This window comes from Etheostoma cragini, chromosome 15, assembly GCF_013103735.1.
Source record: "Etheostoma cragini isolate CJK2018 chromosome 15, CSU_Ecrag_1.0, whole genome shotgun sequence".
NCBI classification, from domain to species: domain Eukaryota; kingdom Metazoa; phylum Chordata; class Actinopteri; order Perciformes; family Percidae; genus Etheostoma; species Etheostoma cragini.
In genome coordinates this window covers 10,761,161-10,772,727 of record NC_048421.1, presented here as the reverse complement: position 1 = coordinate 10,772,727, position 11,567 = coordinate 10,761,161, and the positions used below count along the sequence as shown (strand labels likewise).

Below are 11,567 nucleotides of genomic sequence, written 5' to 3'. Positions count from 1 at the left end.
ACGTATACAGTATATCTATAGGTTTTGAACCCATTATTTTAAGTAATGAACAGAAAAATAAACAGACCCACATGAAATGAAATCAGAGCCAGATGTAATTTCATCACACCAAAGTGATATGTTTTCTCAGTTAGCCTACAGTCCTGGTCTCAAAGGTTACTATTAATTCCCAACGAGTAGAAATGGGAACAATATACACAAAATTAAACCCTTTACAGAACGTTGGCAGTGATAGAACAGTCATTTAGATCTTTTTATACAAAATACCGACGTTTACGCTCCACTGTTTTTTGAGAATTTTACCAAAAAAGCACTAAAAAACACTAAAACCAAATCTTGCATGTTTTTGGAGTAAACATGTTGATTCTAAAATTCAGGTGTAAATTAAACTTTCACAGCTGTAAAAAAAAAACATCACACTGTAAATTAAGCATGAAAGCCAACATACTTTACCATTGTCTGAAGCATCTCATTAACATGCTCATTACTGTGCACCTCAGTGTGCCTCATTGTCCACAAGAGGTCAGACATTAACAGCAGATGTCATAAGTAGTGCACTAAATATCCTCCCATGCGTGTCCTGGGTAAACAGTAGTCACGGGGCATCTTTTTTATGAATGTGGCTCAGTGGTAGAGCGGTCGCATGCCAATCGCAAGGTTTGAGGTTCGATCCCCTGGCCGTGCAGTCCCTTGTCGAAGTGTCCTTGAGCAAGACACTAAACCACAGGTTGTCACTGATGCTGCTGGAGAGTAAACGTGTGTGAGTGTTTAACCGATGAGCAGGTGGCACCTTGTACGTCAGCCTTGGCCACAGTGTATGAATGGTTCCTGTAGGCTACTGTGTAAAAGCGATTTGAGGACTCGTTACGACTAGAAAAGCGCTTTATAAAAACAGTCCATTTACATTGACTTTTTTTTTTTAATCGCAGTTTTATTTTGTGATCAACATTTTGAGTTTCCTCGTTAAAAACGATCTCATGTGAAAGAGTGGGCAACGGTCATATGTGTTATTTGAAGGTTCAGTGGATTTAATTTTTTTTGTGCTATTTTGTTGAGATATTCTCCCCATACATTGTTTTCAGTGCAGAGGGTCTATTACTGTTTACTTTTCATAAAGCAGGCTATAGAGTGGCCTGCTTGATTGAGACGTGGTTGTGCACGGCTTCTCTGTATGAGGAGGCAGGTTCACATCGTCACGCAATCCCGTGCTTCGGATACAAACGCTTGGCCTGCAGTGAAGCTGTAGTAGTTGCGCACCAAATTTACAGTTCACACAGAACTATGGGAACCGGAGTGGGAAGTAGTGATTTTCTACCTTGTTGTGCAGGTTTAATGGCAAAAGAAGAACTCCCTCTTGTTCTTTGGTGGTTGTAACCTCGTTTATTTAACGTTTTACTTTTCATGAAACCTGGGGATATTTGAGCCTGGTCATAGAAGGAAGCGTGCAGTCAGGGGTTCGGTGGACTGACTTCTCAAGCAGGAATGGCCACTGCAAGGCTCGATTACGTTGCTCCGTGGTGGACATACTGGCTGCACAATTTCCCTCACTTCAATTTCTTTTTCCAGTCGGTCGACAACACTTTCAAACCGGAGGAGGCGAGCTATCAGCAGGTTGGTAACTGTACTTGCACGTAAAAGCGCACGTAGTTTCAGAAGAATCTCACCAGCAAAGTCAGAGCTGCTGTGGTCCACTGACAATGCTAAACAACACATTTAAATGTGCTTTTGAACAAAAAAAGTAGTTTTAGACAAACCGCTGTTATGTTGGCCTATCTGTTGGGCATCAGTGTTGAAACTAAGAGCCATTCGTGTACTGCAGTTCTCACATGACACATGGCCTGTATTTAATGGCTATGAAATAACTCTGGTACTAAACTACATGCACTGTATATGTCTTTATACATGTAAGTGTGTATCTACTGTTGAATATACACTACACAACAAATCCTTTTTCGGGCAGTCTTTAGTATCTATAGCTTTAGAGATACAAAAAAGTAAAATGAATCACACTGGATGACTACAACACTACAAACACATTAAGAACACATTCCCTGTAAGAGATTGTTCTTTTGTTGTTTTCCCAATCCTTTTAAATTATTTAGTTTTTAAGGAGAAATTAAATTGTATCAGACATATTTTTCCCATTGTTTTTTTAATGAAGTGTTTCTATTTCCCCAGAGTGCATTTATGGCCATTTGAGGCCATGCAAATGTTCCAAACTGCCATACTTATTGATGGGGACTGACTCTGGGCAGCAGGGCCAGAGTCAGTCCCCATCAAAAGAAAATAAATAAAATAAAATAGGCTGTGTGAGGAAAAAATAAGAAAATATGGGATGTTCATGCTCAGTTGTTTCTATAGTTTTCCATCTGAAATACATCACTTCATTATTATCGTTATATGCCTTTATGTTATGCTTTCTTCCCTTTTGTCTGTTGACTTGGTTTGTTGTTTTCCCACAAATAACTTGGATTTATTTTCACACAGTGTATTGCAATACAAATAAGGAACATTATACCACAACAGCATAGTTTGACAGGTGTCAATTTAATTAAAAATCACTAATGAAGTTCATCTGAGCCAAACTATTAAGCATTATTTGATTTAATTCAACAAAATAAAAGCTTTGTGTTGATTTGTTGCACGATAGATAATATTGTTTCCAACTCTAATTTTGAAAAATTGTGGCCATATTGACTTACTGTATGAGGATAACATTGGAAACTGATTTTCACCTTGGAAAGACTTACTACACCGTTCATTGTCTGGGCTATATCTAAAAAATACATCACACACATGTATGTGTCTTTGTATAGTGCACATCCATGTGGCACTGCCTGCTCCTTTTTTCCCCTCAGGTCATTTATGAATATTAAAGCCATTAGGCAAGTGTGAAAGTAAACTTGCATGAACCATTGTTTTATCATTTATTCAAGTTTTGAGCTGATACTCTGCTCACTTGACTCCTCTGTAAACTGAAGACTACTGTTGTGTGAAATGTCATTGTGTATGGTAAAGACTTGACAAGGTTGGAGAGATGCCATGTGTCCGGTCTACATGTAGCCATTATAATTTTTTATTGATCATTCTGATGATGCTCACATGACTTTCAGCCTATACTCTTTTAAGACAAGTAGGGTTTTGTTCTGAGGACACTATATTTGAAGCATTTTCTGTCTCCATGGTCAGAAAGACATTACTTTGTTTTCCTTACTTCTGGGTTTTGTCATTTTGTGGGTATTCTCTTGTTACTGTACAATAATAATAACTTTACCTATCAATACATCAATGTTGTTGTGCATTATATTATGCTTGTTTGAGTGCTTTTAGAAGTTTGTGTCCCTTTCCCTCCATGTATCAAGGTCCATGTGGGTCATTGAATGCCAGCTGTGTCACACTAGCTCAGCTGAGCACCAGTCAGTGAGGAGTGAAGAGTGCCATGGTGTTGTCACACAGACTGTTGGTAGTCTATAGGGCCCACACAGCACCTCAAACTTGAAAATAACTTATGTTCTTCACTTGACATGCTCAACCTTTGTCTTTTGAGGAAAGTAGAAAGTGCCGATCAGCTACAGACACATTTCTTAAGGCTTATTCTTTACTTTTTAATTATATTATTATTATTATTATACAGGCATACATACATAAACCTACTTCATACAAAAATCCTTCTGGGATGATAAAAGATCAATCACCTTCTGCTAAATGACATATACTGTAGTTGTTTTCAGTCTCTCTGTCTCTCCTCGTGCTTATGCAACCTTTACCTTGTTTTGGCTTTGCAGCCAGTGGAAATTGAAGTGTCTGCATGTCTAATTACAAAACAATGGTTTGGGAAATTAGAAGAGAGAGTGGAACTAGCAGTATTGTGATCTAATACTAATAATAATACATTTTATTTGGCGGATGCCTTTCAAGATACACAAGGGCATCTTACATGGTTTGTAAAGCAATGACCATCCCAGTGATATAGTGTTTATTACTGCTTGCTTGTCTATTTATGCTGAGCACTGTTTTATGTCATTCTACATAACATAACTTGAATCTGAGTTTTTAACAATGGACTATGCGTAGAATATGCAAAAGAACATAATTTAAATTCTGTTCAAGTGTCAATGTCATCCAAATGGAATACTTAGTCACAGACATTGTAGTCAATGACTAGCTCCTCTTACTTAGCCAGACCCAGACTTTGTGAACTTGTGAGCACTAAAACTTGAGTGCAAATTATTTTCAAGTCAAATCAAGGTCATGCTTTTCTCTTGTCTTTAAACTAACCAAAAGCTTAATGTGTTGAGTCTGAGCCCACAGTTTCTAGAGATGATCAACGCTACTCAGCATCTAAACTAAATGGTCATATTACATGTCTGTAAGAAAACAAACAGGATTATATACTGATTGGTGTAAAGCAAGAACTATTCTGATATTCTGATGAAAATAAGCAATTCCATTTTTCCTCTACCTTGGAGAACACTGTCAACTTTGTAGTGAGTGTACTATGTCATTTGGTCACTCTGGCTTTAAAAATTGTGTACACTCAGAAGTCACAAGACTTGATGAAAGCCATTGTGTCACATGATTCTCTTCTACTGCAGCCTTGGATAATTTCTGTTTTCCTCTTACAGTCCAAGTTCTGCTGTGGCAAAGAAATCGGCCTTCTCTGTGGGCTTTCTATGACCTCAAACTTCTATGTTTCTATTCTCTTTGCTGTAGGCAGCAGTCAACTGTGATGATGCTGATCAATGTATGAGGTAGCTTAGCTGCATGCTAGCCTCAGCAATATCTTTACACATGAGTGTTGTTTGATAGTGGTGGGTTGTTTTCACTCAGGCTGGCAACCTTTCAGGTGATCGGTCATACAGCCTGATTTCTCAAGATCACACATAACAGCGGCCTGCCTCTTAAAATATATTTGTAGATATAATCTGTTGAAAGGTTCTTAGTCGTGACTTTAACTGAATGCTCTGCCTCTTCTCTCTCTCCACTCTCCTGCCCCAGTCTCTGATATTTCTAGCATGTGTTGGTGCAGTGGGGCTGGGTGTGAGCCTGCTGGTCCTGTCAGTTTGCCTGGTCTGCTTGTGTTGCTGCCGCAGGGACTTAGATGAAGACACCAAAAGACCTAATACCTGCTGCCTCACATGGTCTACTGTCATCACAGGCCTCGTTTTATGGTGAGTCTTATTGGTCAAATAATGGCATTGTGTTTCTTTTTGTGATACTCAGCTCACAGATACTAATGTTGGATCGATATGCGAGGCTAAGTTGAACAAAGCTTTGTTCTGTCAGAGGTAATGGTGCTCAAATTTAAAGATGAGTCAAATGACTTGGCTCTATCCGCTGTTTCCATACAAAGTATGGTGGGTTAAAACAAAGAGTGGTGTGTTAATATGTGGCTTAACTACCTGCCTTCAACAGAGTTTCAACTCTTTAGTTCTGAAAAACACAAATAAAGCAACTTATGTTGCTGTATTTTTGACAAGCCACGTCATCGGCAGGGCCCCCGATCAGCTGACAGCTAGATGATTAGACTTCTAATTCCCTCATCTGACTATTTATCTTACTATGGCTTTTAATATTGTGCTTTTATATTATATTGTGTTGTGCCTTCTCCATTGTTAATGTGTGGGGGGAGAATTTGTGGCGGTGGAGAAAGTTTGTAAGTTAGTAAGGAGCCTGATTATGGAGGGCTTTTGCACTGAGGAACAGGGCCAGAGGTGGTTCTGAGGGATGGGAGTGATGTGGATACGGTTGTGGGTGAGGAGGCAGACCGCATAGTATTGAAGTGTATTTAAGGCTTTTGCAGATTAGCCATAGAGGATGCTGTTGCAGTCGTCAATTCTGGAAGTGATTGAAGCTTTGGCAGCAACTGAATTCTGTATTCTGTTAGTATCTTGATTGCACTGCCAATTCATGCAAGCATGACCAAACAGGGTGCTTTTCATTAAAACATCCAGAGCTATGTTGCCAGACATTATTGTGCTTTTGTATATGATTTAATATACTTTGACAAAAATGATCCTGTCTGAAATGAAAAAGAATAAATGAGTCTTTAAAAGGCTTGATTGAATTTGCGTACATATCCGCTCAAACTTGTGACATGTATCTCAGTGTTACCTTTAACTTTATTAGCTTTCGGTGTCCATACCAAGCCACCGCTGCTGCACACAAAGCCTGTTATGTTGTTAAGTGATGGCATGATGCTGTTTAGCATAGACACTCTCTTATCTAGTCTCTACTCATTACTTTCATCTTTCACTGTAGATGCCTGTTATAAGGTACAATATTATAGCTCTCATTATTTATCAGATCAACAAATTATAAAAACAAACAACCTACTACTACTATTGTAGGAAATGTCCTGCCACCATGGGTTTACCTGCTTCTGACACTGTCGACTACTTGATTCTTCTGGATTGCTTGACACGCTGGGTCTGCATTTCTGGGTCCGCCCATTGATTGGTTCTGCTCCGCCATTTTAAATAGACTGGTCACTGTTTTTACTGGAGGCTTATCTTCTACACCTGCAAATATTTAATTTGGGGTTCTGCTGGGTTGGGTTTTAGGTCCGCTTCTTTTCTGTCTTTACATGCTCACATTGGGAAGAATAATCTAAATTCCTACCCTCTTTTTTTCCCCTCCCCCTTCCCGAAAGAAGGCCAATGCAACTCTATTACAAAACAGTCTCCAAGACAAACAGTATAAATCCTTGTTTAGGATGATAGTGGCCTGAGGGTTAGTTATTAACAAGGTCAAAGAGGAAAGACACCTCATCCCTATGCTTACACTTGCTCACCATTCATTTTAAGATACCCTTCAAAATCCTACTAATTGTCTACAAATCTTTCCATGGTCTAACTCCTACATATCTCTCAGAACATCTCACCCCTTACAACACCACCAGACCCCTCAGATCCACCCAACATGTTGCATTAACTTTGCCCCATGCATGGAAACTAAAAAAGGCATAGGGACAGGGCTTTTTCTTTAGCAACTCCTTGGCTCTGACATATCCCACCAGAGGCCATTAAATGATTCAATTTATGCTTTTAAGATGCCCCTTAACAAACACTTTTTGTTCTCTGTGTTTAAACTTGTTTTCTGTTTTTATATTTTGTTGGTTTTACATTTATTTTTTCATCTGCCATTTTAATTGTGTATATTTCCACATCTATGCACTTGTACAGTATTTAAATTTATTTATTTTCTTTATGCTTTTATACATATACGTATGTATGTCTTTTGTTAAGCACTTAAGCACGCTGTATAAATAAACTTGATAACAGCATTTTATTTTTGGGTTGAGATTCTTAAGCTTTTCACATGTTTTAAATGTTTTGTTACCGATTGATTGGCATTGTTATCGATGAACGTTTTTAGCTGTAGCTAGCAGCTTAATGGAAAATGTGCTTTTTACACATTTTTGATGGTTTTTATGCTTGACTGGAACAAAGACGGCTTGTACAACACAAAGGGATGCATACAAAACTGAAATTATCTTGCACACAATTGTACATGCTTTAGTTTTTTTGTTATGTGAACCATGGGATTTATGTTAGCTATAATTGTGTAGAACTGTCATTTCAGAAAGATCTAATTGTTTATCGTGATTACCACATTCATTTATTCCAGCTTTCAATTCAGCATTAAACTCCAGAAGAAATACATCTCAGCTGCATTGCAGAACTCAAATAGAAAAAGGATTTAAGAGATGCTGCACCTCTCTAGATCATTATTTCGGACCCCAGGAGAATGAACAGGAGTAAATTAAGGTTAAAGATAGCAAACAAATCTAATAGTCTAAAAATCCTTTCTGCCTGTGTCAGTTTCTGTTAAACCTCATACAATTTATTATAGCAGCAATACACTAGTCTCCACAGAATCAAGGCATTTATCTGTTATTACGTTTTCATCCAGTGGGGCCATTTATTGTGCTCACATGTTTTGAATACTAAAACACAATCGTCCAGTCATCACACGGTTTGTGAAGTGATCCATCCTCCAAGGAACAAAGGCACTAAATATCCTGGAGGGCATACATGCTCTAGTGCTATTGTTTATTGTGTTACCAACACATGCAGCTGCAGACAGCATTTTTTTTCAGCCACAAAAATGTTAATGCTTCTCTGGAGGCTAAACCTATGATGTCCCATGTCATTACATTACTGTTGTTGGTGGATCATTGTCACTGACATGTCACTAGGTTGGCTACAGGGTTGATGAAGAGCTCATTGTCCAGGTCAAGGCAGATCAACTGAAACAAAAAGGTCTTAAGAAGAGTAAAGCACGTTTTCTTTTACCAGCTGAATAAAGTTTTATTAACCACAGCTACTCAGTTTATAGTTGTAAAGATTACTGTAATTGAATAATTTTTGCTCAGACTTTTTTGAAGAATGAGAGAGAATGCCCTCAAAACCCATAAGCATAACCAGATGAATCTAGTTTAATAGATGAGACAGTGGTTACATGCAATGGTTTTCATTTTGCTTACAAGGTTACTGTGACATGATGCTAATGGGCACAAAAGAAAATGCACAAGCTTATGCACATGAGCATTCAGTGACATGTCACACACCTGGACAGGATTTATTCAATTAAAAAAATAAAACTCCACATCTTCTCTTTGCACTTAACTAATCTTTGTCTGTCTGTGGAGGAGGATGTTGTTAACCTGGCTTGTGTCTACTTGGCTATTGTATGATTTTTGTAGTTTTGCTGCACAATTGATGTTAAAGGTCCTCACCTTATGAGTCACTGTAAGTGTAAACTAGAACTTAGTTTCCTTTTTGTTTGTGTGCACATATTGTATCCCAGAAACAGCAATCCCACCCTGACTTCCCGCTATCTGAAACTTGGTTGATGAGCTCCATGAGCTATGGACAATTCTCCTAAATGCAGCTGAACGTGTTCCTAACCTGCAACCTTTGCATAGAGCTGACTTAATGCAATCAAGTATTATGAAATCGTATCATTGCTCATGTCACTGTGGACTGCTAGCAGTAGGGGTACACTGACTCTGGGGGTTAGGACATTAATCTTTCCTATTACAGAGGCTCTGCATGGTTTGGCTGCAGGAAGGTGGGAAATAGGGATTCCGTATATTCTACTCAGATACATTTTTGGATTTGAAATAGAATTCTGATGTGATGGCATGAATGGGATAACAAATCTGCTGAAAATAAAGGGTTTGATATGTATAGCTCAGAATCTGTGTGAGTGAAAATGGTTAAACAGATGGAACAACTACAGGGTGCAGGGGGATTTTTGAGGAAGAAATACAACACATAAAATGTCTTTCACATGTCAGCTCAACTACATCCCAGCCCAAATGGCAGCAAAGACTAAGAGATGAGTGGAAGAAGCACAGTAGAAAAGATGTTCTAAGACTAAACTTTATGAAGACATCTGACAAAACAACTTATTGTATGTCGAACCAAAAATGCTAATAACCACATGCTGTCCCTTATCAAGAAGCACCATGATAAAGTCAGCATGGTATTAAATATGTTTATTTATTCATTAAATCTGAATCTGTTTTTTTTTCACAGTTCTGCTGTAGGAGTTGGTTTCTATGGAAACAGTGAGACCAACGATGGGGTGTACCAGCTGACCTACTCGCTCTACAATGCCAATCACACATTGGGTGGCCTCAACAATCTGGTAAGAGAAGCTTGCCAAGCTCTCTTCAAAATACTTTTGTATCAGCATCATAAATATTAGATGTGGTCACTGAAATAATTTTTTATTATATCAGTTACAAATCAAGAACTTTGTAGTTGAATTAGTGTGAGATAACCAGGTAATACATACGTCAGTGTTGTTAATAACATTGGTTACAGTGCTTGTCCCGTGATTTGTACTGTTTTATTGTGGCTTTTTTTCAATTACCATAATTTTTTAAATAGCCATGACCCTTTTCATGGCTCACTCTACTTGGAAACAACACTCTACAGCTGGTAGACCACCAGAACCCCTCCTCTATTATTGTGGGTGTTTATTTGTCTTAAAGCTTCTGTAGGACCTCACTACGGGGGGTATGTATCTGCTTTTTGTCACAGTGAAGGAATTGAGGTGACTGCTGCCTCCGGATTTGTAAATGGGTATTCTTTCTACACAACTCCTGACCTGCATTCAGTGAAGTTATTTGGGAGGCTTAGGGGAGGGGAGGGGAGGGATAGTTAGAACAAGACCCTGACAGAAGCAATAATCTCAATGAGGAAGAAGAGGATTAACTCCATCTGCAGTGGATTAATGGATGTTAAGCCTTGTGTGTGTGTGTGTGTGTGTGTGTGCGTGGGTGTGTGTGTGTGGCCATGTGACCATGTTTGGACACAAAAAGGTCTGTGTACACTCTGTCATTGTCTACGCTGAGGTTTAGATTGTATCAATTTGTAGCTCACATATTGATTTTTGTAGAATTTGGGTCACGATGGATAAAGGGATCTTAAATATATACTAAGTTGCAATAAATCCATCATGAAGGTTTTGTTGAGAAGTGTCAGAGAGATGTGGTGGTTTGAGTTTATGGTCATTTTGGAAGCGCAATTACACTCCCCACGTTGATATACATTGAGTGGATAAAATATTAGAAAAATCTCTCAGTATAATTCAATGTAATGTTATTCATCAGCGTTGCAAAGTACATCCACCAACATTACCCTAACATTGAATCTACACCTCTCTAAAGCAGGTTCAGTTGTATTGGACTGCATTATTTTCAGCTTTGTGTGACAAATAACCTGGAAAAGTGGTGTAGTGTGCAGTACAGGATTTTCTTTGTGCTGTAGGAAATTAACAGGATTCAGCTATGATGAATTCACATCCTTGCTACTGACTTTCCCTCCTGTATCTTGGTATTGATTTGATCCTGTAGTATGGTGTATACCATGGCTGTATGGGAAACATATACTGTATGTTCCCCAGGGAAATAAAAGCTTTCACACTTGCAAGATTATAGCTTGATGTAATGTACTTCACTTACAGAGCTGATGAGCTGGCTGCCCATCCCATACATCTAAAACTGCTTTAGTCTTGGGATTGAGAGAGAAACCTCTCCACTGATCTGTATTTGTCTACCAAATCCTTTATTTGCCTTTCTTGTGTGTTTCTATTAAGTTACCGTGTTGATATTAAATTTGTCCAGTAGAGTACATAGGCACAAAAGTGACTCTGTCACACACTGCAAGGTATCATCATTTGTAATAGAGGGGAATAATTTGACCACAAAGGGCCATTCTGTCTTTTGCTATTGAAGGGGGGCTTTTAAATTGTTTGCAGCCATCCTTTATTAGAGCTTTACTTCTGGTGTTCAGCTCACAATATTAAGAGCTCGTCCGCTCGTCCTGCCTTGAAATCACATTGATCAATGACATTATATCAGAATGTGTGCTTCCAATTTACTACCACGGTTACATTTTTATATGTAGCTCTTCGTCTTTGAAAGTGAAAGTTGTCTAGTGATTCTTAGAACAAAATGATTTCTGCACCACATATCATTTCCCCTGAATATCTCTTCTCAGTGTCCTCTTTCATAATGTATTACCTTGCTTGACTTTGGAAAATAAGGTAAT

At 38.4% G+C, this 11,567-nt stretch overlaps 1 protein-coding gene across 3 annotated transcripts in view; it reads left to right on the top strand.

Annotated features, from left to right (window-relative positions):
- The first annotated feature begins 1,210 nt into the window (after positions 1–1,210).
- Positions 1,211–11,567, top strand: part of ttyh2l (tweety homolog 2, like) — a 25,048-nt gene continuing 14,691 nt past the window's right edge. For 2 of the 3 annotated variants that reach the window (XM_034894676.1, XM_034894674.1), the window contains exons 1-3: positions 1,211–1,611; positions 4,999–5,171; positions 9,546–9,657. In XM_034894676.1, the coding sequence (XP_034750567.1) occupies positions 1,483–1,611; positions 4,999–5,171; positions 9,546–9,657 (414 nt within the window). In that variant the 5' untranslated portion in view covers positions 1,211–1,482. The remainder of the gene's footprint in view (positions 1,612–4,998; positions 5,172–9,545; positions 9,658–11,567) is intronic. The other variant, XM_034894675.1, reaches the window with a different exon arrangement.